Consider the following 25857-nt stretch of genomic DNA (forward strand, 5'->3'; position numbering starts at 1 on the left):
AGGAGCGGAATTTGACCCCCCCCCCGGAACAGGAAGATCTTTATAACCAACCAGATAGCGACAGCACGTAGCAGCGAATGAGGTATTTTCTTCGAACATTTCAAATCATTTACGGACATTACTAGTCATGTATCATGCGTTGTTGAGGCGGCCGCTCTCTTCTACTATACTCTCCTCTCTTCTCACACAGAAGTCTCCCCCTCTATTTCGTCCCGTCCAGTTCCACCGAGCATTCTCCGCCACCGCATTCAACATGATGGCGACCACTAACACCTTTACTTTCGAGCCTTTGTATGAGCCTCTTGAAGGGGTAGAGAGACTTGAAAATTATCGACCAGGAGGATATCATCCCGTAAAGATTGGCGATCAGTTCAGAGGCCGTTACCGAATAGTTCACAAACTAGGCTATGGCTCTTATTCTACAACGTGGCTTGCTCGCGATGAACAAAATATGAGATATGTCGCAGTCAAGATTTGCACTGCAGATTCGAGCCCACAGGAATTTGACATTCTATCAATCCTTGCTGGCTCTCGACATCCCTCCATCAAATGCCAGGGCGAAAAAATGATCCTTTCGGCTATAGATACATTCAACATTCAAGGCCCGAATGGCAACCATAGTTGCTACGTGACCATTCCAGCAAGAGCTAGTCTGGCTGACGTAAAAGATGGATCCTGGATCCGCTTGTTCCAGCCTAACGTGTGCCGAATATTGGCTGCGCAACTTGCCATTGCTGTTGAGTATATATATACTCGGGGTTATGTTCATGGAGACCTTCATCTAGGCAATATCCTTCTTAAGATGCCACCAAACTTCGGTCAACTTTCAGTCGAAAGATTATATGAAGAGTATGGAGCACCAGAACTGGACCCAATAATCCATTTAGATGGAAAACCGCTTCCGCCTGGCGTCCCATCTCATGGCATTGCGCCGATATGGCTTGGAAAAGCAAGTGAGGAGATCTCTCCCGCGGAAGCCAGAATTGTGCTCACAGATTTCGGCGAAGCCTTTTCACCCTCACAAGACCAAAAGTATGAATCTCGGACTCCCCTGGTAATTCGTCCTCCAGAGACACGGTTTGAACCCAGCAAACCTTTGTCTTTTCCATCAGACATCTGGACACTTGCATGCTCTATCTGGACTATCATTGCCCAGAGACCATTATTTGAAGGCTTTCTTGCTACGCAAGATGATATGACTTGCGAACATGTTGATGCTCTTGGTATCTTGCCATCGAAATGGTGGGAGAAATGGGAAGCACGACAATATAAATTCACCGTGGACGGTATACCAATAAACAGAAACCCCTTTCGATCATGGGAAACGCGCTTCGAAGATAGTGTCCAGCAACCGAGGCGTGATAGTAACATGACACCATTTGACGAGGAGGAAAGAGATGCCATTTTCTCGATGCTACGATCTATGCTGTCGTTTAGACCTGAGGATCGACCTACTGCCAAGCAGGTCCTTGAGTCCTCATGGATGGCGAAATGGGCCCTGCCTCAGTATCAAAAGAGTCAAGAAATATTCAAAGTATAATAATACACTTAATTAAATACACCATAGGATACAGGAGCAACTCATTCTCCATCTTATATCATCCATGAAACTGGACGATGGACTGATTAGGCCTCGATCTAATAATTTCTCGAGAGATAGTTAAGCTAAATCAACACCATTCTAGACCGTAGTGCGCTACTTATATAACACCCAACATCCTACTAAATGGGTTCGTATCAACAAGATTGACCGCTAGGCGACAAGAAGTGTTAACACGCTGACTGAGCTCTATACAGGCTACTCGGTAATTTTTATGATTGAGAGTTGGAATAGTCTTCTTCACTTGAAGCTGGCAGTTGATTGAACAACGTCGTTTGATGACACCATTAAATCTATCTCAAGAGCAAAGATAAGTCAGCGTCCCGAAAAATATTCTCATGGTTTGAGACGTGTGCAGGTTGCCTGCAATAGACGCAGCCTCGCTGATGCCGGGTTTCTCAGAGCTGGTCTCGGAGCTGGTCTCGGAGCGGACAATAAGAGAAGATTCCCACTCGTACTTGAGGATACAGTATACAGATTGTAATGACTCTCCTGATAAGTGAAAGCTTACAAGGAGGAAGACTGTCCTGTTTCCACTCTTATCGTTGGGGCTAGGTGATGGTAACCTGAGGCATTACTGTAATCACGTGTATTGCTACAAGGGAGGCCCACGCGGCCTCCAGGCTATTCACAAGAGGACAGATTAGTGCGTAAACGGTATTGTGGCTATAGCTGCGTTTTAGCCACACGCCGGGAGCTTAGTAGTTGGGTGGATGACCGCCAGCGAATCCCTCCTGTTGTATACCCCTGATCGGTGCCTGAATAACCAGGTTCTGTACTTTATCTTTTGCAGAAGCGAATATAAATGCGCTTTACAATGGACGTCAGTTGTCATATGAGTGAGGTATACATTCATACATAAATAGTTTATTTGAAGTTTCTTTGACTCTTGTCATGTTAATCGTGATTATAAAAAGTCTGTCCCCCTGCATGAAGATGCATATTGTAAGGGAGCTAGCACCTTGGCATCTTCATCCCCATTAGCTGCTGGCTATTTTACCAAATCGAGAAGGTCTATGCGCTGATATAAGAAACCCCGAAGTTTAGCCGTCAGCCAGTAAACTTATAATCCACCTCACTACAAATACTACTTAGCTATGTTCACAGTCCACTATCCACTAACCTACATATAAGATGCACGGAAGATCGGACCGAAACTCCTGCGCAAGTAAAATAAAGTTCAAAGCGGTGTTGCCCGCTCGTTGACAATAGCTGAATTCACAGCACAAATCATCCCTACGACATAACTAGCCCCTTCCTTGCACATATATACCTACGCGCCTCGGATAATACAATGCCATCACTGATACCAAATGGATTTGAATGGGGTGAGACCAGGCATGGCCGATGGGAGCGTGACGTTGATGAGGCGGAGCAATTCTACACATCACTGGCAAAAGCGTATGAAGGAACCGGAAGAACATTCTTTGCCATGACAGGCTTCATTTCAGTTTTTGTTCCTGCGGAGAGCCATTCCTCAGACCACCAGACCGAGAATAGAACAGAGGATGTTCTACGAAATGCTTGGCTACGACTACGGTACGATCATCCCACAATCGCATCGAGAGTAGAATACGATGTTCATGGGAAAAAGTGCAAAAAGATATATGAGACATTCACAGAAGAGTGCTCACAGGAGGATTGGTTGAAAACTACGTTCCAAATCGTGTCAACCAGCATATCAGGGCTTGAATGGTGTAATTTGGATCCCCCTGTCCCGGCCTTGCCGACTTTATTTCTGATCAAAAAGCCATCCTCGGCTGATGGAGCCTTTCGGGCGGATGTTGTTCTTCGAGCTCATCATGACATTATTGATGGAATGGGCACTTTGATGCTTTTTAACAATTTATTCGCACATGCGGCAGAAATCTATAAATGGGGAGCAAGTTATACCGCTCCCTGCTTTGGTGGTGAATGGGCTAATCTGAGCCCGCCACTCCGTGTGGCTGCCGGGATACCCAAGGATTTACGGCCGGCTCAACAAAACCGGCTACAAGATATCATTCATTCCAACCAATCCCTCAAGGAGGGCGCTGAAATTGCTAGCGTCCCATTTCACAGAGATAGGACACAACCGGGTAAACATCAGCGCACCGCCATCACTCTTTCTATAGAGCAAACGAAGCAATTGCTGGATAGATGCCGGGAGACTGGCCTTAGCATTACCCACGTTTACCATACTGCAATCGCGGTTACTGTCCAGGGCACCCAGGAGAGACACGTGAATGAGCGCAAAGTCCGCTATCTCAGTTATAGCCTCATCAACGAGCGTGGCCATTGCAGGAACCCATATAGTACTTGGGCCCACCCCGCAACGGTATACCACTCTGTATCAGGGAGGTCCCTGGCAATCGATTTGAATGTTGCATCATCATTGGAGACAGCTGATATGACGTCTACCGCAGCGAAAGACAAAGCGGAATTCATGGATATTGCTGAAACAGTACGCAACTTTTATCTCGACATACGGGATGACAAAGAGCACATCTTCCTTGTTCCGTCTTATTGGAAAATGTCTACCATTCCATATCCGACTGATGGAGTTACCCCCCCTGTCCCCTCACGCAACGATAAGCCCTCTGTTTCGATATCCAGCATGGGTGTCCTTGACAAAGTGATAAGCCCCATCCATGGGCCATTCCAGCTAGACAACCCATGGGTTACCGGGGAAGAGTTAGGCACGGGACTTGGTGTATTCTTGGGCACTTGGAAGGATAGGTTGACTTTGAGTGTAGCATATAACGATGCATGGCATGACAGAAACGAGGCAGTGGCCTTTTTAGAAAGATGCAACCAGACGGCATTTCGTGCACTCGGGGTAGAATGGTGAGGAGAATATGTAGCTGAATATGGTTCTTTTTTAGAAAGGAAACCAACAATCAGTGATGAATTTGGCCAATGCAAGATCAATACAAATACTACCATTTGGGATGCGGGAAACATTAGTTTGCGGTCAAGATGTGCCCTATACCTAAAGAACAAAAAATATTCGGCTCTATTCCAGACAGTCAGATAGCCATGGACATCCATCTCGCGAGCCCTCGCACCGAGACATCCCGGTCCTCTCTAGTCGCCAGTTACTTGGCAATGCAGATCTATCCTGGACTCCTTGCAGTTTTAGTGCTATGCAATACCACCCTTGCCTGCAGAAAATGCTACTTACGGTAACTTACCCAGCAAACCCCGATGCTGTATAATTACTTTAACCATCGTACTATCGCATACTCCCCTTGGCATGCTCAATGACGTCTTAGAGTCTGCTTCTGCTGCAGGTATTGGTGAAAGATATAAACCCCAGACACCACGCCCCATTACAATCCTGAATAAGATATTCGAAACATATATCTAGGACTAGGGCCGCTAAGCTTCCGGTGCTCAAATTTCTGAATATGCTCTTATTTTGGATTCTCTCCTTGGTAGTTGGAATCATAGCTTCCGACTCTTCCGACTATGACTATATTATTGTTGGCGGAGGCACAAGCGGATTGGCTGTTGCCAACCGGCTGGCCGAAGACCCAAACGTATCAGTTTTAGTTATTGAGGCTGGATCATCTGTTTTTGATAATGTCAATGTGACCGATATCAGCAATCTTCCGTACACATATGACAGCCCCCTTGACTGGGCATACGAAACTACGGAACAGAGCTTCGGCAAACGCCGCCAGGTGATGCGCGCGGGGAAAGCGCTCGGAGGAACAAGCGTTATGAACGGTACGTACGGAGACTCCAAATTGGCTTTAGACAAAAATTTCCAACAATTTCCAGGCGCGGCCTACGTCCGAGCAGAAAAAGCGCAGATTGATGCCCTGCGTGAGATTGGAATTGAAGGTTGGGACTGGGACAACCTCTTTCCCTATTATACAAAAAGTGAAAATATGACAACCCCCAACCAGACGCAAATAGAGGCCGGAGCATCCATCTGTCCTGCTTACCACGGCACCAGTGGACCGGTGCACGTTGGCTTCATGGATATACGAAAAGATGAAGGTGACTTGACAGCGAGTATGAATCGCACGTTAGAGGCACTGGGTATTCCATGGAATCGGGACTTAAATTCCGGGCACATGCGAGGTTTCGCTCTTCATCCTTATACGGTTGATGTGATGAATATTCGCAGTGATGCGGCTAGAGCATACTATTGGCCCTATGCGGAGAGACCAAATCTGAGGGTCGAGCTGAATACCTTTGTCGCCCGGATCATATGGGATAATGAGAAGGACAGTGATATTCGTGCTCAAGGAGTCGAGATATTTACTCAAGAAGGAGGTGGACGACGAATAAATGTCGTTAATGCCCGAAGGGAAGTCATCATGGCTGCGGGTGCGATGCGTACACCTGCAATTCTAGAGCTTTCTGGTGTCGGAAATCCGAGGTAAACATTTTCCTGCCCCAGTATTATTACGCGGATTTGCATAGGGACCCTGACACCAACAGAATACTGGAAAAATATGGGATTCCTGTCCGGGTCAATCTACCAAGCGTTGGCGAAAACTTGCAAGATCAACTTAACACCTCTATTGTGGTGTCTACCAACACTCCGGTAACGGGAACAAGAACGGTTGCTTTTGCTTCGGCATCGGATATCTTCGGATCATCAGTACAGTCAGTGGCTGCGTCAGTTCGCTCACAACTGGATGAATATGCCGATATTGCGTCCAGTGGAAGCAATGGTGCTATGAGAAAAGAGGACTTGCTGAGGATGTTCGAGATCCAGCACGACCTTGTATTCGCCCAGGATATTCCAGTTGCTGAGTATGTCTTTATATTGGAGAATGCCAATACCATCCACACTGGCTACTGGGGCCTGCTCCCGTTTGCGCGAGGAAATGTTCATATTAGCTCCGCCGATCCCATGGCACCACCGGTTGTAAACCCAAACTTCGGCCTTTTCGAGTGGGACGTCCAGATACAAATTGCCATGTCCAAATTCCTGCGCCAGATGTACAAGACGGGCGAGCTCAAAAGTTTGGTCGGCAATGAATCTCTTCCTGGTTTCAAGGAGGTTCCGCAGGATGCCTCGGACGAAGCCTGGACAAAATGGATAGGGGAGCAATGTACGTACATCCACACATCTCCTTAAGTATGGTTCTAGCCTCCGCTGACTCGTTACGTGAACGTTTAGATACGCCCAACTACCATGTCATCGGGACGACATCTATGTTACCCCGCTCTATGGGTGGGGTTGTCGACAGTCGATTGAAGGTCTACGGTACCAGTAATGTACGCGTAGTTGACTCCTCCATTCAACCTATGCAGATAGGTGGCCATCCAACGGCTAATCTCTACGCTATTGCGGAACGTGTCTCTGAAATGATTAAGGAGGATGCCACTGCAACTACTAAGATTTGAGCCTGTCCAACGCACTTCAAAAGAGTGGCAGTGTCTCGGTGGGGCGTTCCTCCACATTTAACGACACTCAAAGGTAACTGAGTCATTTCCTTTAAACGAGAGCTGTTACATTCATATATCTCTACCAAATTTGAGGTTCCACTTTGACTCCACCTTTGTAGTAACGAGTAGTCTTGTTTAATGGTACGAGATAGCACAACTGTCGACAATAGGCCAAAGCTCTCTAAGTACTTGCTGGAGTAAGACAGAAGACACAACTTTGGGCAGTGCCCAAGATACATCTGGCATCATCAATTCATAATAAGTCTAAAGCTCCACGTCTCCCATGTAGCTGAATACTTGAATGGAGGTTCGAGCGGGCCCTCTGCGGAGTGCCCCGGCTGCCAAAGCCGTGCCGTCGAGGTTAGTTGTACTGAACAGGAAACGGGGTCGGACAGTTGTATTGTTTTTTCAAGACATCACATTCGAGTAGGTTGGCAAACTCGTAGTATATTATTATTCCGGTATAGTACATGCTTCGTTAGGACTACTGACGTCGGAAAAAACCTGCCATGTACCCGAGAGAGTGACTCCCTTCCGGGCAGCCTGGTCCGCAGTATGCACAACCAACCCTTGCCGCAGTTCAGGGCAAGGCTTCCCCTACCAGATCGAAACCGGATATATGTCGGGCGATTCCGCAAATAGAAAATATAGTTTGATAATTACTGATCCTCCCTGGCAGAGACTAAAGCGAGTTGTTCACCTACATCTTTGCTAAATTGGGTAAAATTGCCAGCCGACCCAGTTCATCTAAATTCATGCCGTGCCCCAGATTCATCCCCGCATTCTTCTACGTATCGACGTTACATCACTGGACCCTTGCCATCCATGGTGCTTAGACAAATAGAGGGACGATCGACTGATCCACCATATGCACGGATGTTTAGCCGAAGTTTAGCCGGAACTCCTGTATACCTCTTTTTGCTATTGCATTGTAGATCTGGGGAAGTGATGAGAAACCACGCAAGGCGCAATGAGAAGACGCTAGACGCAAGATAGGGTCATCATAGATTTCAAGGAAAACATGATGTATCGGGGTCACGGTTGAATCCTACGGTGAGGGGAAGGGCATGCCGCATGACTATAAAAGGTCTCGTTCGACAGAGAAAATTATTTCCTGTCTGCAGAAAATAGTCACAGAGGTTCCGTTGAGTAAGAGTCGCCACCATGCGCAGAGAACTACTGTTTACAGCAGCGCTTGCTTCTTGTATAGGTGCTGCTAGCGCAGCATGGAATCACAACGACTACCTCCATAGCCCTACACCGGATGAGATTCCCAACCGTCAGTGAGCACCGATACACATATTCTCCGTGAGCCTTTCTAATACATAACAGCGGATGCAATGGGCTCTGGGTGGGAAGATGCCTTTGCACGGGCGTCGGACTTTGTCTCCCAGCTTACCACCGAAGAGAAGGTAGGCCTTGTCTCGGGGACGGAAGGGCCTTGTGTAGGAAACATTGCGCCCATCTACCGTCTTAATTTCACAGGGCTCTGTATACAGAATGGCCCCTTGGCATTAGAGCAAGGCACTTACTCCTCTGTCTTCCCTGCCGGGATCACTATCGCCGCAACGTGGGACAAGAACATTGCCTACGAAAGAGGCAGTCAGATGGCTGCCGAGTTCCGGGGCAAGGGGTCGCAGGTCCTTCTTGGGCCTGTTGCTGGGCCTCTTGGTCGCAGTGGTTTCGGTGGAAGAAACTGGGAAGGCTTCTCCCCTGATCCGTATTTGACAGGAGAATTGTTCACGGAGACTATCCTTGGTATCCAGGACAGCGGTGTGCAGGCATGCGCGAAGCACTACATCGGTAATGAGCAAGAAACTCAACGGCAGCCTTCCCAGAACGAAGACGGCACGACAATTGAGAGTGTCTCTTCCAATATTGACGATCGCACTATGCACGAGCTCTATCTTTGGCCATTCCAGCAAGCCGTCAAGGCCGGAGTTGCTACTGTAAGTTATCCATAACAGTGTGGGCGAACTACGTCTGACAGTGCGGTACTAGGTGATGTGCAGCTACAATCGCTTGAACCAAACCTACGGATGCCAGAATAGCAAGGCGCAAAATGGTATCCTCAAGGGGGAACTTGGTTTCCAAGGGTACGTGATGTCGGACTGGGGTGCTACGCACAGCGGGGCGTTTGCCATTAACGCAGGTGAGGACATGGATATGCCGGGCACTGCAAGCTTCGGCCCTGTATTCTTCAACCAGAACCTGACTGAGTCTGTTAAAAATGGCTCTGTTCCAATGGGCCGCCTGGACGACATGTGTCGCAGAGTGATGACGCCGTATTTTCACCTGAATCAGGACAAGGGCTTCCCGGCCATGGACCCCGTCAATAAAGAGCTCAACGCAGTCCTATTCTCTAGCCGTAAGTGACAACTCTCATGGGAATGTATGTGTGGAGGTTTCATACTAAAATAGCAAACAGCTGGAGAGTACAAATACAATTACACCTATGGAGCAGTCGCCAATGTTGACGTTCGCGGCAATCATGGAGCAGAAATCCGCAAGCAAGCTGCAGACGGTATTGTGCTCTTGAAAAACACCAACAACACTCTTCCTCTGAAGTCACCGAAACATATTACAGTTTTCGGCAATGATGCTGGTGATCTCACGAACGGCATGTCCGTTTTCTACTTCAATGGTGTCGGTAACTATGAATATGGCGTGCTTGCTGCAGGCGGGGGTTCTGGATCAGGCCTCTTCACGTACTTAGTCAGTCCTCTAGAGGCAATCAAGCAGCGCGCTGGCTTCCGAGAGAAGGCTCTTGTGCAATATGTGCTAAACAATAGTGCTATTATTGAAGAAAATAGCCCATAGTTAGTGCATCTATCCCTGTCCCTCCCCCAGCTGCCACTAACGAAATTAAAACTAGCCTCAAAGCTCTACTCCCATCGTCCCCGGATGTCTGCATTGTCTTCCTAAAAAGCTGGGCGACCGAAGGCGAAGACCGCACGTCCCTCCACTCGGACTGGAATGGTGACGAGGTTGTCGAGAAGATCGCATCTACGTGCCCAAATACGGTGGTTGTGACTCATTCCAACGGCGTCAACGTCCTACCCTGGGCGGACCATCCCAACGTAACAGCCATCCTGGCTGCCCATCTTTCAGGCCAAGAAGCCGGCAGCAGCATTGTCGATGTGCTCTGGGGAGATGTCAACCCGTCCGGCCACTTGCCCTACACGATCGCAAAGCGAGAATCTGACTATTCCTTTGCTTCGATTCAAAATTCCACAGACCTCCAGGACACCGATGATCCAAGAGCATGGCAGTCTGATTTTAAGGAAGGGGTGTTGATTGATTACCGTGTGTATTTCCTCTGACCTACACATACTTCTGAAGCCCAACGCCAGGAGACCTTGAAGCATACTAACAGGACACACTGGAACTCCATAGGACACTTCGATTACTATAATAAAACGGTACAATACGAATTCGGATACGGTCTTTCATACACGACCTTTTCAATCGGAAAGCGCATCTCCATCACTCCTCTATTCAATGGTGAACTATCGGCTCTGCCGGCGGATGCAAAAGTCATCCCGGGAGGCAACCCCAACCTTTGGGAGATACTTTACAGAATCTCTATTACTGTGAAAAATACTGGGGAGGTAGCTGGGGCCGCTGTGCCACAGCTTTATTTGAGTCTTCCTAAAGGCACGTCTGAGGCGGCTTCGGCAGTTAATGTTCTTCGGGGATTTGAGAAGGTGCAGCTCCAGCCAGGAGAGTCTAGAGACATCACTTTCCAGTTAACGAGGAGGGATATTAGTCACTGGGACGTTACCAGGCAGCAGTGGGTGATACCAAGCGGGTTGATGCAAGCACGCGTTGGTTTTTCAAGCAGGGATTTCCGGGTGGCAGGCTCGTTCACTCCGATCCGATAATGTGAAGGCCAAATCGATGGAAATGGTCTGATGCCCATTAGGCTACATGTCAATACATACAGGATTGAAGATAGGTGTGACTGGTAATTTTTGCTGTTGGGTCTTGATCTTTCCTTTTCTGCATGTTCTTGCTCGCTTTCGACTTTTATATATGGTGTCTTCCATTAGGCCCCACATAGGGCCAGCCCTTTGTATACTCTGAACCAAAGCAGGCAATGCCCATGATCCTACAGGTTCATAGCACCCTCAATCTTGAAACATCAGTGCATCCCCTCGGTATGAACAGAATCAGGATTTAAAAGTTTTGACGGAAGATCAACAGCCCGATAATTATACACCAGTTAATGCCAACAACCAGGAACATAAATAAGCCCCACAAGTAAGAGTGTGGGACATGAGCTATTGAACAGTGGGACCAACCATGGAATGAAGCCACGCCCCTCGGATCTTCCTCCATGTGGGGAAGTTCACCGGGTAATCCATATAAGCAGCAAGAAACAGGAGCACATTGAGACCTCAACACAACACAACTAACCCCGCTAAGCAACTAGCATACAGTATGATCGTGGTAAGAACCACCGCCCCTCCACCCCCAAAATATTGGCCCGCTAAGTGAGCACTAAATAAAAACAGCGCGAACTACCCGCGCCGGCCCATGGGGCCTCGATTCCCGATATTACCGCCATCGGCCCGGAGCAAGAGTCGGTCGCATCGTGGAGGAAGCGATGCAATATTGACACCGGGAAGCAGATCCGACTGGTGAAACTGTCGCACATGCGGTACCAGCATCCGGACTTGAATGAGATCACGGTGTTTTTGCAGGACTTTGGGATGGAGGTGGTGAAGAAGACGGACGATCGGATTTGGTACCGCGGGTATGGAAGGGATCAGTATGTGTATTATGCACAGAGGGGAGAGAAGAAGTTCTTAGGGGGCACGTTTGAGGTGGAATCATACCAGGAATTAGAGAAGTGAGTGGCTTGCCTGTCCTTGTTTCCTATGGCTCATATAAAGATTTGCTAATCGTGTAGAGCGGCGCACCTTCCTGGTGCTGGGGAAATTCAAGACTTGTCAGAGGCACCCGGGGGAGGGCATCTGCTGACTCTAACTGATCCGGAGGGATTCCCTGTGAACCTGATCTGTGGTCAAGAGCTCCGCGAGGCTGGTGAATACCCGACGAGCATTATCGTGAATACGGAGTCTGAGAAACCACGGATTCGGAAATTCCAGCGATTCAATCCGGGTCCAGCGGCCGTTCATAAGGTGCGCTTTCTCCCCTACCCCTGTGTATAAATTAAGCACTAATAGAGAAACCAGCTTGGGCACTTCGGGCTCTGCGTTCAGAAGTTCGACGAATTGGTAAACTTCTACACTACAAACTTCAATATCGTGCCGAGTGATTTTCTGCACGTTGAGAAGGACGGTCAGAAAAAGAACGTCGCTCTCTTCGCGCATATCGACCGTGGAACAGACTATGTCGATCATCACAGCTTCTTTTTGAGCACAAACCCAACCTCGCATGTTCACCATTGCTCCTTTGAGGTTCATGACATTGATACGCAGCACCTTGGCCATCAGTACTTGAGCGGAAAGGGATATGAATCGGTTTGGGGTGTGGGGAGACACATCCTAGGCTCCCAAATCTTTGATTATTGGTGGGATACCACCGGCAATATGGTAGAACACTATGCAGATGGAGATTTGATCAACGAGGAGACTCCAATTGGGTATGGGCCTGCGGGGGATGAGTCGTTGGCGGTTTGGGGGCCTGAGGTCCCATCATGGTTCTTGAACTAGTTCTGCTGCGGTGCCGGGTAGAGCAACTGTACCGATTATCTCCACCATACTCATTCTACTTTTCATGATCATAACTCGTGGAAGATATACATTAAAGCTATGCTATTCCAAGGAAGTGGGATATCCAAGATAATACGAATCTTCAAGCCTATGACTATCCCTAGGTGCTAGATGGCACATATACTACATCTCGTAGGTCTATATTACACCATCTCGTCCTTTGCGATGGACAGATTGGTGAAACGCATTCTATCTCAAGGTATACCAATGAATGAAAGGAATAGTCTCTTCTATATAAGCAACGCTATCTATTCGTACCGCACCTTGTTGACCAACGTGCCAATCTGTTCAATTTCGATATTGATCTCATCGCCATCCTTCAGCACAATTCTGGGCTGCCGAGTGAATCCAATTCCAGCCGGAGTTCCTGTCAGGAAAATTGTGCCTGCTTCCAGCGTCGTGCCCTGAGATAGATAGGAGATCTGCTTCTTGATCGAAAATAGCATTTCTTTCGTATGGCCATCCTGCAGGACATTCCCATTATGGATCGCCTTAATGAACAACGTCTGCGGGTCCTTGATGGCAGAGGATGAGACCAGGACGGGTCCTATACTGGTTAGGGACAGGAACCTCTAGACAACGCTCAAGTGGGATCTAGACAGAAAGAGAGAAGTAGACAAAGAACATACCAACCGGGCAACTCCCATCCAGGCCCTTGGAAAACGACCACTGCGAAGTCGCGAATTGCAGTGCCCTCGCCGAAACGTCGTTAGACGCTGTATAACCGAGAACGTAATCCAACGCTTCCTCTTCAGGGATATCACGGCCTGTCTTCCCAATCACGACACAGAGTTCGGCCTCGTAATCACTCGTTTCATCCTGGGCACACTTGGGGATATTAATCGTAGCGGGGTACGGGTTGGCCAATGCCGTGCGGGGCTTGGTGAACATAACGGGAACCGTGGGGAGCGCCATGTTGGCTTCTTTGGCGTGGTCGAGGTAGTTCAGACCCAGACAACGGATGTAACTACATTGTTCTTTGGTGATTGGGGAGAGAAGCTACTCTCTATGGTTAGGATACCTTTTCGATGAGAGTCCCGCTAGCAGGTGAGGCCCTTACCTGCTTAACGTACATCACGGTCGTGGATACGCGCCCGTCAAAGATCGTCCCATCGATAAGATACGCCGCGATTTCCACGCCATTGACGCTATCTTTGCCAATGTCGCGAGTTGTGTCGACTAACTGGCCAAGATGCTCTTGGCTATCTTCGACGGCAATGAAGCGGATGAGGTGTGTCCAGGACATTTTGACGGTCTGAATCGTATTTGTCGAAAATGAGAGCTCAAGACCGTTCGGATGCTGGATTCCAATCCCTATTTATTGGGGTATCGGGATGGGCTTCCGTGTCCCCCACCTCGGATATTGCGGGTGAGATGCTTTATCAATGCGGGGACTGTGTGGGACTCTTTTCAACACCCATTTATTCCTTCTTTCCGTACTTCCGATGCAGGAAACTCCGAGTCCAAGTATACGTAGCATATGGGATAGGGGTGATCTAGGGTGGATACCTATGCTCTTTGCCACTTTCAACTTGTGGAGTGATCTGGAGTAAGATACCGACTAAAATGACTTCCATATCGAAATTGTCACTCTGCATCTCCATGAAGAGAAGGAAGAAAATGAAAAGGAATAAAGAACCTTGAAGACACCAAATACAGAGATTGGTCTGCTGAAGGTTCTCGCGGAATAGATAGATGTACTATTATCTATTAAATGCTAGGGCTTGTTAACTCATGCTCAAAGAGATTCCGTATAGAGATTCCCGCACAAGGCCTAATAATTCAGGCAATGCCCTGTGTGTACTACACATAATTGCATGGTGATGACGTGCCGAGCAAGCTAGGTATGTAATACAGGGGCCTACATGGTAATCTCATGCTCGGGACTTCAACATTTCCATTTGCAGAAACGCAACTGGCAAGTTGAGTTGACTATCACAGAAAGTCTACACCTCTACCTGGAAGAACCACTAACTCCCAACACTTACCAGGCCATTTATACCAGAAGTAACTGTCAACGTCTTTTGGATCAATCGAAAACCATGTTATTGACAGATCTACCATCCGAGCTCATACAGCGCATCATCTACTTTTGTGACAACGGCACGATTCGCTCCATCATGGCCGTGTCTCGCCATTTGCAGCAGAATGTCCTAGCCGTCCTTAAACCCGAATTTCAGAAGCAGAACTTTGGTCTCTGCAAGAGCCTTGAAGAGTATGAGATATGTAGGTTGGTGGAGAAAGACTGCCCCCATGGTAAAGCGGCCAATATGCGAGTAATAACGGGCGATGTGGCCGGTCTAAAACAGTACCTCGAGTGGGGGCTTGACCTGCGACATTTTGCACAAGGGGGTTGCAGTTTGTTGAGCTTGATAATGTGCACTGCCAACCCCGAAATTCCCGAATACCTGTTCAGCAACGGACACATCACAGCAGAGGATGTTTTCACAGTTGCCTGGCTCGATGACGATGTGGTAACCCTCGGTAGCGCGGTGATTCTTGCAGGAAGCAGTGACAGTGTCATTCGCTTCGTTGATCTGGCGGGCTCCGACATGGTTGCCTCACTGAATAAAGCTTCTATGTTTGTGGCAATCCGTCGCTTGAGCGCGGGTGCGCTGAAGTGCCTTATTGAAGTTGGCCTTCCACTTACTATTCGGGAGGATATCACCAACAACACGGTGCTTCATGCTGCACTTGGTAACATGGATGCTTCCGCTGTGCTAGAGCTCATTTTACCTCTAACACCGGAGCTCTACAATGAGGCCAACGCGGATAACCTAACAGTCCTCGGCCAGGCGATTATGCTCCAATCCATGTACGCTGTTCGCACCCTTCTCAAGGTGGATGGTATCTCTCCATCCTCTAACGGTCATCCCCTGTCGCCATTGTACATCGCAGTGTGTAAACAAAATGCAGAGATGGTGTTGCTCCTCATTAAACGCGGCGCCGATCCCAACGACGGTCGAGGAACAATACAAGGAACCGCGTTGCACGCTGCAGTGGGGAATCTTTATACTGATATATTCGATCGCAAAGCCCATCTGGTCTTTAATTTGCTCTTAGAAAACGGTGGGGATATAGAGGTACCGGACCTATATGGCGTGACGTCTCGCAACATGATGAATCGCTTGGTCTTTTTCAACTTCGAGAATCATCCACAAGTCATGAGAAGGGGGGTAACACCTATTTTATAAAAGTACATTGCACATAGTACATAGCGTAATCTAGCGCAGTGCACTATACAATTTCTTCATACGATGGAATTGTATATAGCTCACCTTTGACCAAAATTGTTGCACCCGGTGTTCGTAGCTGTTTGTTGACCTCGATGCCTTGGGGGCTAGGCAAACTGTTCCTATCCAGACCAAAAATATAAAATATTGAAGATATTGTGTGTTTGTGAAAAAGGCTGAATTTTTAGTTAAGCTATTTTTTTTTTTTACATACAATTATTTCTGATTGTGCAGTAATCATATATTGCTTAGGATCAGTGGGTAAAGCCTTTAGGTGCCTATCTATCTCCTTAATAATATAATTAAAGTTATAATATTTATTTAAATAAGGAATATCTCTATTCTTTATAAAATTTTGAATCTTTCAGTAAATTCTGATTATACGGGTTAATTAATTAAAATATACAATCGATCACTAGTCAAAGCCCAAAATAACAGTGACGGTGTGCGTTCCGGGAGGTTAGTAGATTCTATAACAAAGGACACTCGACCCCCTTCTAAACCCGGCCTCCCAATAATCAACTCCTGGAACGACTTGTTTAGCCACCCTATTAATCTATCAGAGACCAATCATTGGACCAAAGGGCTTCTCCTCCATACTCTGAACCCTTCAGTTGTAGATATTGACAAAGAGATTGGAGAACTAGACAACGAGATAGAAAAGGAAAAGAGATAGGAATATAAAGGTAAAGATATAAACGCTGGCAACACCGACTCTCGTCGTTCCTCGAAGAAATAGTATTGTCTTGTATTCACATACGTTCTAATACTTTACTACTTCAAAATCTTCTGATCAGAGAGACGTATCTCCTTTTTTTTTACCCCTTTAGTTTATGACATCAAAATAAACACGGACCGGAGTAGAGTTGTTAATATTCCAGCAGAGGCAGGTACTGCACACCAGATACCTTTCCGGTGTCATGTTGGCTATCTCACCCCGGTTCTTTGGGGTGTGCTTTACTGCTTGTTTATCACTGATCTCGAGCTTAGGTATTCCTTAGATATCTAAGACGCCATAGAGGGAGACAACCGTCTCGATTCGTGTACAGAATGCACCGGGGTAGACCGGTTTGATTCAGTAGTAGGTTGTTATTCCTGATGTCCTAACTACTGATTCCTATTTGACAGTATTCCGCCCCCCATTCCTTTCTTTTCCTGACAATGCCCACAAGGCCCGGTACGTTTACGTGCTTGCCAGATATTCTATACACTTGAAGAGGTTGCAAGTCATGGCTCATTCTTGAAGTTGCCGGCCTAGAGTTGAACCTTGGGTTGAAGTCCTGTTTCTTTGGGTCAGGTGTTGCCTGATATTTCTTTTCGTTCTCTTCTTGCCCCTCTCCTTTCCCACCATCACCATCCACATTTTCTTGCGTCCCCCCCCCCTTTCTTCCCTGAGCTTTTCGTTTTAGCTTCGTGACTTACACATACGAGGACTGATTTCTCCCGTCTGACCACTGCAATCGGAATTTCACTCTCATCCTATTACAATGCCCCCTCAGCGCCCCTCCGCCAATGCTGCGATGCGCCGCTTTATACGGCGCAGGCTTCCCCAGCTGCTGAGTACAGAAGAGATCGTAAGTAAACTCCATAGCAGCTCTTTCGAAAGAAAAAGCTAATGAGGAGATTCGGGACCTAGAAGCAAGATATGGCAAGTATTCAATACGAACTGGCACTCGCCCATCAGGAGATACAAAAGAAGCAAGAACGCTATGCTCTCCTCGAAGAAGAACACGGTCGACGTATCAATGTAAGTGTACCTTGGACTGTTGCTTATGATTACTTTGGGTAATGGAATATGTGGTGAACAATAGCATCGTCCATCTAAATCTCGACATGTCCAGCCAGAGCCTGCAGCAGCACCGGATCATCAACCCGCTAAAGACAAATGAATCCCATGTTTAGCCACTTCTCCTGAAATGGTGAACTTACTGGAAGATGACCATCAATACTATCATGAATATCATCAGTTTCGGCTCAAGTCGTAAACCCGTTGCAAATGACTCTTGGGTGCCAAGACGAACCATCTCCAACAATATGGACCAAATCAGCCCCGTCGGACTTGGCAATGCTCCAAGGACTCTGGATTGAGGACCTTCGGGGCGTCGTGGATTCGGAATTTTTGACCATGCGGTCTCCCACTCTTTTATTTTCAGTTTATTTTTTCTTTCTTTGCTATAATATATGACCTGCATATGTAGGACACAATGCATTGTACTTTATTATTTTTCTATATTTTTTGCCTTGCTTGGGCAAAAGACGTAATTCCACAATACGATGCCGAATTAGACGTAACAACCTCCCACCCATTGGCGAAGTATCTTTTACTAAAATGAATGCAGAAAATAACACACGTCTTCGTGACAAACATCACCCTCATCGACCAGAGCGAGTCACGCCAGCAAGAGGAATACTCGCGACTACAAAGCCGTCTTCAACGCTCCACCGGATCATGGGATACATCACATCCTCGACAGAGATTGCTCACAGCTCTCCATGCCTTCCATCGCTACAAAGAGCGCAATCTAGTCGAAACAAAGCGCTGGCGGGATTGGTACAAGAAAATCCCCAAGAAACAACGCTCAGTATGCGGTTCCGTACAAACCCATAGTATCCCATACTAACGACGGGGTAGATCGTTGAATCCACGGTTAAATATACCCGGAAGCTGAATACCGTGGAGCACCTTTTCGAGACAAATGAGCAACTGGCGCATGAGATTGTCAAGCATGGGATGCATTTCTATAACATTTCCCAAGCAGAATTGGACCAGTTCATCAAGGAAAACGAGAATAAGGGGGTCAATACTGACAAAACGAGCGTCTCACAGGCAATGAAGCATTTCGTGCGCGATTGGGCCGATGAAGGATACGAGGAGCGGCAGGACGCATTTCCGTGTGTTCTAGGTACTCTTGCGAATATGTCAAGGACATCCGAGCAACCGTTGCGAGTGTTATTGCCCGGGGCAGGACTGGGACGACTGGCGCATGAGGTTAATGCATTAGATGGTTAGTTTTTGCGTCAGCTGCAGCCGAAAGATAATCGAGGTGGACTAACCCCGGCAGGCTTCGAGGTAACCATGAACGAATGGTCCATGTACATGAACCTCGCATATCGATATCTATCCAGCCTGTCGAGCGCCAACAGCAAGGCTTTCCATCCATATATCGACTGGTGGTCGCATCAAGTGACGACGGCTGATTTGCAGCGTTCCGTCTCGTTTCCGGATACATTGGCTAGTTCCTCTGTTCTCCTGGTAGAAGGCGACTTTACTACCGTATTTGCAGAAGATACGGGGAAATATGACGTGATCGTCACGTTATTCTTCATTGATACTGCGCGGAACCTGGTTTCATATTTTGAGAATATCCATCGGTTACTCCGCCCCGGGGGCAAGTGGATCAATCTAGGCCCGTTGCTATACGGAAGTGCACCCTTTTTGCAGCTGTCGCTGGATGAGATTATAGCTTTAACCGAGCACCTCGGGTTTAAGTTTCAGGAGACAGACGCATCTTGTGGGGATATAACAATACCTGGGATGACAGTTCGTGGCAAGGAAGTAGCATACGCCCGGAATGGAAAGGGCTTGAGCAAGAATGCATATCAGGCGCAGTTTTGGGTCGCCCAGAGAGATTAAGAGTATGATCTTAATGTGGAATAAGAATAAGATACATGGTTTCAGCACAACTCCAGAGTGGGTGTCTTGTTCCGGCGACGATCTGTCTCTTGTCAACATTTCTCCTGAAAATCAGCGATCAATCTATGCAAGGATCGGACAAACGGACAGGGAATACAAAATCTCATACATGACACGAGAGCAATACGAGAATAGGAGAAAAGCTCAAGTCTAGAGGAATCTCCCAAGCTGGTGGTCTTGGTGACGCATCTGATGTGATGGCTGGCAAGGCCAGTAGCCCATGCACTCAATAGTCGACACCCGGGACAAGCCTCAAGGAGGGTGGAAATCTCCTCGATATCTTGCGTTTTCTTTGTTAGGTCGTCATCAACCAGATTTAGCTGTTTCGGATATTCTGGAAGACTACCTGTGTATACTCTAGACAAAGGTACCAAATAATGAGTGAAACATACAAATACCGACCTATGTAGGAGGCCTCCCATCATGTAGTTCTCAAAAGGTTGCCCTAGGGGTGTATATCTCTAGTGGAGATTTAGTGAATGCAATTATCTCTCTCCTTCCCTTGATCTGAACTGGTTAAGGTGGGTTGAAAGTCAGGTCACTATGAATTGCGAATGTAAAGGCTAAAGAGAGGTTGATTACTTATGATGAGCGGCCACAGGTAGTGTTTAGCTTGTATGTGTTACAGAACAAGGCGTCTCGAGCCAATAAGCCGGGTGGTGTAGCTGCGTTCATAGGATTGCCACCGAATAGGATATCTCCATACCTCCCCTCATGCCAGGATTAGATTTCATATCAAGCTGTGATGATGCATTAATACATAGATCACGGCGCGTACCGTTCCATTCTACCGTTTATAGGATATCATGGTGCTGGGACTGTGTTATTCCTACTCAGCTGTGCACATCTGGTTAGATCGGCACATCTCAAAGTGCAAGTTCCGGTTTAGTGAAATATTGCATTGCGCTCAACGCCATGGCAAATGCCATGTCACTGAAACCAATATGACCGAATGATGTCTCTGGGAATCCAGATCTTACTTACATTAATCTAGTACAGTTAATACGTCGCCGCGTACCGCCAATTTCAACACATATATCGCCCCACTGGTGGCTTTCACGCAGGAAAAAGACGCCCTATACGCATGGCAGTCACCGGGGTGTGCACTGGGCTCCGGGGCCTAGTTAAAATAGCGAAGCCAAAGTTAGCTATAAGAATCCTTCTTCATCCCATATATGAGCCCGGTCAGCACTTCTTCTTCTACTTTAGGATCCGAGACATAATCTTTTAATACATATTCCATTCCCCATTTCATAATGCCAGCATCCGAAAACATTGAAATGATCACCGATTTGCTTGAGGGACTGAAGCATGGTGTTAAAGCGATCAACCACGTTTTCGAGGTCGGTAAATGTGCCAACAAATGCTACCGCAGTTTGAAAGATACCAAACGGAAATCTAGAGACCGTGAGAACCAAACCCACGAGACACATAGGCGCCAGTCAAAACCACACAATCCTCATTCTAAAACATTCTATGTGCTCGTTCCATATGAAACGCACCAAGTAACACGCTTTGATCGAGAGGACGCAAGGAAGGTTGCGCTTAACGCATTTAAGGGGAACACTGCACGTCTTATAAGTCCCAAGGGAGCGTCAGATAAGCAGCCTACTTCTTTGTATGAAGGTTATGTTCTGGCTAGGGTAAAGGTCGAAAAGGGCTATACTAATGATGACATTCTGAAATCGGTACGGGAGAGTTTGAGGACCAAGGAAGGTTGTGCTAATCTTGAGTTCTACTTTCGCGAACTGCGACGCTGTCGTAGGGGATATTATGTTGTGTCCAAACGGGCTGTGGATGCGCGAGCCCAGAAGGGGATGAAGTATAATGGAACTGAGTCACGTTGATGCCTTATCCAACACAATGTGGACATTGCTGTGCGAAGGCGCGACCCATTTGTCTGTTGTACTTACTTGAGAGCATGCGTTGCGTTCTGTCTATTTCTCCTATCGAGGACTCAAGAAACTTTGCCACTTGCTGTGTTGCGCTCTGTTTAGTGTATTAGGTGTTCATTTTCTGGCAGTCAGTGTTCTATCTTTTTTCGTTCTGCATCACCGTTGTTATCCTTTTGGTAGCGTCATGCGGTCATTGGAATGTGAATAGTAAGTATTCTCAGAGCTCTGCTAAATGTCAATAAATACAGCGATACTTTATGTTGGTCAGAGATCGCAAAATTGCTAGATGCGTCCACTAAGATGTAAACGATCTATTATACAAGAAAAAGCTAAGGAGCGACTAAAGTGAGTTTAAAATAAAATCCGCGTATCTATCCGACCAATCTACAGCATAATCATAAACAATGCAGCGCACACAGCCGTCACAATGTACGCGCCCAGCTGAACAGATCCAACCACCACCATCGTGCTACCCGTGGTAGGAGCCAAACTGGAAGAGGTGGAAGAAGAAGCAGACGAGCCCGATCCCGAGGTACCGGTGGGTTGAGAAGTGACGGTACCCGTACCGGCAGTACCAGCCTGGCTCATCAGGCTGGAGCAAGTGCCAGTCGCCTTGGTGGTCGAGGTCACCGTGGCCGAGCCACCAAAGCTACAGGCCGATGCGGCAGAGTTCTGCTCGGTGTAGTACTTGTTGAGGAGGAAGTTAAGCTGCTGCTTGGGGTTGCACATGCCATAGGCGCCGTAGTTTCCGGTGGTGCCGTTGTGGGATACGCCCGTGCACGTAGTGTACCCGCAGACCAGAGAGAACAGGTCGGCATAGTCGTCACTAGAGACGGAGTCCTTCACGACACAAGCGGCGGCATCAGACATGCACTCACACAGGTTCTCGTTCGGGGTAGGCGGCAAGGGGGTCTGGGTGGCTCTCCAGGCGCTGTTGACGGCCGGGCAGCTCTGCAGGGCAGTGTTGGTAGGGGTGTAAGAGGCCTTGTTCACACCGGAGGGGGTAGCGCTGGCGATGTGCTTCGAGTAGGAGGTGAAGTCGGCAAGCTTGCTGACACTGGTGCTGTCGACGATAGACACAAGACCTATACAGATGGAATTAGGGGCCGTGCAGTTCAGTCTGATTGGAAAATCCTACCGTAATCATTGGTTTCTTGGAAGTACATGTAAACAATACCACCAGACCATACGCCATTCATCTTGTCACCGAACAGGGCATCGACCTCGGTGAACTGACGAGGCTGGACCTCGTTACAACCATACTCCGCGAAGAAGACAGGGACAGAGTAGTTGGCAAACTCTTCCGTGCGGTCCTTGTAGCCAGAGGCGGAGTACGACGAGTCACCGCACCAGGAGTAGATGTTATAGCCCCAGAAGTCGATGCTTTCCTCTTCGCTTTCACAGTTGAAGTAGTCGGCCATGTTCACACGGATAGCAGAGTCATCGTTAGTCGCGTATCCCACACCCATGGTGCGGTAGCCTTTCTGCTTGATGTAGGATTTCATGTCACGGACGGCCGCCTTGACAAAGGCACTGGCATCCGTCGTACCAACTGTGTTGGAAACTTCGTTACCCGCAAAGAAACCCAAGGTGTTCTTATACTGCGCCATCTCATCAATGACCGATGTGTAGCGAGAGTAGAGAGTAGTCTCCCAGGTGGGATCGCTCCGGTCGATGGACTGGGTGGGATCAGATAGATCCGAGACCACGTAGATGCCTGCATCGGCCAGCAACTGCATGCATACGGTGTGGTTGGCGGTCGGGTCAATGGCGTAGACCCGAATGGTGTTTGTGTTTAGTTCCTGCATGATGGGCACGTCACGCTTGCAGGCCGTAGCATCGGCCAAGGGATCCTTGTAGCTGTTAGAGCCATTGGTGGTGCCGTTGCTGGAGTAATCCTCTGGTGATGGTCAGTAGCGATAAGTAGGGAGAAGACTTTCGAGAGACCTACGTTGATAGGCCACACCACGAATATAACTGACATGGTTAGCGAGTATCAGAGATGGACCCCGAATGAGGGTCAGAGACTTACAATTGGGTATTGTTACTCGAGTAGAAGAATTTGGAGCCCTTGATGATGATGGGGTCGACATCGGCCACAGCGGTGCCCAACAGGGCCGCTCCCACGGCCCACGAAAGCTTCATCGTCGTGTAGAACAGGAAGGCTTGTTGGTGTATTGGAATTAGTGATGAGCAAACGATGGTAAATAACGAACGTCAGGAATGTATGTATAGATACGAAAAGAGCGACTGGCAATAACAACGCTCCAAACAGTCTGGAGAGAGAGAGAAAAAAAAGGACAGCTGCCCCTGTTAAATTCTCGCCGCAGACTCTGCCATCTGGTATTAATAGCAACGTCTCATTATGCTTTATCCGCCGTCGACAAACCAGGAGGACCGCCCCGCTATACAGCATCGAACGCGTCACCAGCCACGGCGTCGCTTGTATTGTGCAGTTCGGTCTATGCCTCAAAAGCTTAGCCCGCCATTAATGTCGTTAGACATGGAGCAGCGGATCTTCACCGTCGCTCTTAGATTGGATAGAGCGACGGAGTGGGACGACGATGGTAACTGCCGGCGCATCACTAGATAGTGCGGCTGTGGATGCCGAGTGGATTTGGCCCTTATCTCCGAGCAGAGAATTTAAATTCTTATCCCTCGGATTTCATGCACAGTGGAGACTATCAGAAGTTCCAAACATGTTTGAGCTTCGATGGTTGCCTAGACTAGTTTAATTAATCAATCGTTCATGTTTAAGTCAGTGAGAATACGATCCATTGGTCCAATAGTTGAGATCTTCAAGGTCACTAGAAATAATATAATATTCACACGATCCCAGTCATAATATACATACAGACAATCGCTCAATCAACCATTCCCATCATATCATTTTCGAAAAGAAAAGAAAACCAAAGCAATTCCCCAAAGAACACCAATTCCGAGTCCCAGTTTCTACCTATCCCATGGCATTTTCTCGTCGGCGTGCCTCAATGGCCGCCTCAAAGCTACGGATAGTATCGAGCGGTCGTTCCAATCGAGGGCGAGTCGGGTTAGAGCGATCCGGATCGGCTAAAAAGAGAGGTTAACCATGGAACAAGGATTAGGGTTGCCGCGTACACTTACTGATAATCTCGCCTTTTGCATCGCGATGCTGCATGGATCGCAAGGAGAACAAGGATGTACCACCGATGGCATTGGCAACTACCTGGGTTAGCCGCGAGTTCGCCACCGCATTGAAACAAATCATGTACTTACTCGGTTGCTCTTCTCTCAGGGCAGCATTGGGATCGGCCTTGTTTGAGAGCGACTTTTTGTAGCTGTGGGAGGAGACCGATTCGGTCCGCTGACTTGCAGCGCTGGATGCCATTGTGTATGTGTGTGACTTGGGAAGTATTCAATTGAACGTTTTTGAGTGTTGGGATAGGTAAATGAAAGGTATGCAGGTACGGTCGAACTTATATAAATATATAGAGAGAGTGTGTGTGGGGATCAAGACGTTGTCGGATATTCTCTGAGTAACAGCAGAGTGTCTTCCACTGACAGTTCCAACTCTAATGATGAATTGAGGTCCGTCTAGACCCCTGACAGTCTTTGTCGCTTAAATCGGCCGTCACCTGGGTGTTTCCTTTTTTGCTCTTCTTTTTTTTTTTTTTCTTTCTTTTTTGGGGGATTTTTGGTTTATTTTAGAACCGAAATCACGCAACGGCCACCAATGGCGATCGTTGCTTGAGTGCGCTGGTTTTTGTGAGACTGTGACGCGGCCGTATCGGGTCATTCATGACGTTTCTTCCCCAATTTGTTCCGTCATGATTTGTTTTGATTGGCTTTCGGCAAGCCAAGCTTCGACTAATGCAGCAAACCCAAGGCTTGGCTCTGACTAATGGCCAATCATGGTGAAAACCCCCTCAATCAGAAAAATGGGCCACGCAAGCACGGGGTCATGGCTGTGGCGATGCCCTCACAACTTACTAGGCATCCACATTCACCATTGGTTGTTCCTGTTCCGTACCTGACCAACCGACCATTCTGGACTACAAGGATTGTCCCAGGATTGTCCCGTCTTGCCAGTGATTATCCGTCATTCATTTGCATCATTACCCGATCCGGAACATCCCTTCGTCAACCATTACATCAAATGATCAACAGTCACCAGGTACCTGACATCCGAACGGTACACAGTACTACTTACTTACTCCTGGCCCTGTCAGGGGTGTCAAGAACGCCAAAACATCCTGGAAGGCTGGGGGGAACGCCCTGTGTAACATGTGATTTTCCTTTCACCTGACTTGGTCCGCACACTTCC

The 25857-nt window shown here is 47.8% G+C and overlaps 12 protein-coding genes across 12 annotated transcripts; 8 read left to right on the plus strand and 4 right to left on the minus strand.

The window, feature by feature from the left end:
- Positions 1-256: 256 nt before the first annotated feature.
- On the plus strand, positions 257-1540 carry BDV38DRAFT_267498 (kinase-like protein; the record flags this gene model as incomplete). The annotated part of the gene is made up of 1 exon (XM_032056607.1): positions 257-1540. One exon carries the CDS (start codon positions 257-259, stop codon positions 1538-1540), a length of 1284 nt encoding a protein of 427 aa, XP_031918903.1.
- Positions 1541-2894: 1354 nt separating this feature from the next.
- On the plus strand, positions 2895-4430 carry BDV38DRAFT_293335 (uncharacterized protein; the record flags this gene model as incomplete). Its single annotated transcript, XM_032062212.1, has 1 exon — positions 2895-4430. The coding sequence occupies one exon, from the start codon at positions 2895-2897 to the stop codon at positions 4428-4430; it is 1536 nt and encodes a 511-aa protein (XP_031918904.1).
- Positions 4431-4890: 460 nt separating this feature from the next.
- On the plus strand, positions 4891-7021 carry BDV38DRAFT_293338 (GMC family oxidoreductase). Its single transcript, XM_032062213.1, has 4 exons — positions 4891-5311; positions 5366-5972; positions 6035-6654; positions 6723-7021. Exons 1-4 carry the CDS (start codon positions 4990-4992, stop codon positions 6947-6949), a joined length of 1776 nt encoding a protein of 591 aa, XP_031918905.1. The 5' UTR covers positions 4891-4989; the 3' UTR covers positions 6950-7021.
- Positions 7022-8155: 1134 nt separating this feature from the next.
- Positions 8156-10875, plus strand: BDV38DRAFT_293340 (beta-glucosidase; the record flags this gene model as incomplete). Its single annotated transcript, XM_032062214.1, has 6 exons — positions 8156-8270; positions 8324-8940; positions 8993-9359; positions 9420-9810; positions 9867-10297; positions 10388-10875. The coding sequence occupies 6 exons, from the start codon at positions 8156-8158 to the stop codon at positions 10873-10875; spliced, it is 2409 nt and encodes an 802-aa protein (XP_031918906.1).
- Positions 10876-11184: 309 nt separating this feature from the next.
- BDV38DRAFT_234121 (uncharacterized protein) lies at positions 11185-12138 on the plus strand. Its single transcript, XM_032053204.1, has 2 exons — positions 11185-11443; positions 11509-12138. The coding sequence occupies exons 1-2, from the start codon at positions 11435-11437 to the stop codon at positions 11848-11850; spliced, it is 351 nt and encodes a 116-aa protein (XP_031918907.1). The 5' UTR covers positions 11185-11434; the 3' UTR covers positions 11851-12138.
- Positions 12139-12789: 651 nt separating this feature from the next.
- Positions 12790-13978, minus strand: BDV38DRAFT_293341 (fumarylacetoacetate hydrolase family protein; the record flags this gene model as incomplete). The annotated part of the gene is made up of 3 exons (XM_032062215.1): positions 12790-13279; positions 13362-13731; positions 13793-13978. 3 exons carry the CDS (start codon positions 13976-13978, stop codon positions 12981-12983), a joined length of 855 nt encoding a protein of 284 aa, XP_031918908.1. The 3' UTR covers positions 12790-12980.
- Positions 13979-14774: 796 nt separating this feature from the next.
- BDV38DRAFT_277659 (ankyrin repeat domain-containing protein) lies at positions 14775-15926 on the plus strand (the record flags this gene model as incomplete). The annotated part of the gene is made up of 1 exon (XM_032058536.1): positions 14775-15926. The coding sequence occupies one exon, from the start codon at positions 14775-14777 to the stop codon at positions 15924-15926; it is 1152 nt and encodes a 383-aa protein (XP_031918909.1).
- A 1526-nt stretch (positions 15927-17452) lies between these two features.
- On the plus strand, positions 17453-19599 carry BDV38DRAFT_277660 (N2227-like protein-domain-containing protein; the record flags this gene model as incomplete). The annotated part of the gene is made up of 5 exons (XM_032058537.1): positions 17453-17539; positions 17602-17712; positions 18305-18547; positions 18598-18970; positions 19028-19599. 5 exons carry the CDS (start codon positions 17453-17455, stop codon positions 19597-19599), a joined length of 1386 nt encoding a protein of 461 aa, XP_031918910.1.
- Positions 19461-20135, minus strand: BDV38DRAFT_234126 (uncharacterized protein). Its single transcript, XM_032053205.1, has 2 exons — positions 20006-20135; positions 19461-19939 (listed from the first exon to the last, which is right to left on the minus strand). The coding sequence occupies exons 1-2, from the start codon at positions 20082-20084 to the stop codon at positions 19692-19694; spliced, it is 327 nt and encodes a 108-aa protein (XP_031918911.1). The 5' UTR covers positions 20085-20135; the 3' UTR covers positions 19461-19691.
- A 780-nt stretch (positions 20136-20915) lies between these two features.
- On the plus strand, positions 20916-21506 carry BDV38DRAFT_277661 (uncharacterized protein; the record flags this gene model as incomplete). Its single annotated transcript, XM_032058538.1, has 1 exon — positions 20916-21506. The coding sequence occupies one exon, from the start codon at positions 20916-20918 to the stop codon at positions 21504-21506; it is 591 nt and encodes a 196-aa protein (XP_031918912.1).
- A 118-nt stretch (positions 21507-21624) lies between these two features.
- BDV38DRAFT_234128 (glycoside hydrolase family 72 protein) lies at positions 21625-24312 on the minus strand. The gene is made up of 4 exons (XM_032053206.1): positions 23587-24312; positions 23506-23531; positions 22693-23454; positions 21625-22639 (listed from the first exon to the last, which is right to left on the minus strand). Exons 1-4 carry the CDS (start codon positions 23697-23699, stop codon positions 21939-21941), a joined length of 1602 nt encoding a protein of 533 aa, XP_031918913.1. The 5' UTR covers positions 23700-24312; the 3' UTR covers positions 21625-21938.
- On the minus strand, positions 24307-25184 carry BDV38DRAFT_234132 (DUF2406 domain-containing protein). Its single transcript, XM_032053207.1, has 3 exons — positions 24810-25184; positions 24678-24755; positions 24307-24623 (listed from the first exon to the last, which is right to left on the minus strand). Exons 1-3 carry the CDS (start codon positions 24919-24921, stop codon positions 24511-24513), a joined length of 303 nt encoding a protein of 100 aa, XP_031918914.1. The 5' UTR covers positions 24922-25184; the 3' UTR covers positions 24307-24510.
- Positions 25185-25857: the final 673 nt, after the last annotated feature.

This window comes from Aspergillus pseudotamarii (genome assembly GCF_009193445.1).
Source record: "Aspergillus pseudotamarii strain CBS 117625 unplaced genomic scaffold BDV38scaffold_3, whole genome shotgun sequence".
Taxonomy (NCBI): Eukaryota; Fungi; Ascomycota; class Eurotiomycetes; order Eurotiales; family Aspergillaceae; genus Aspergillus; species Aspergillus pseudotamarii.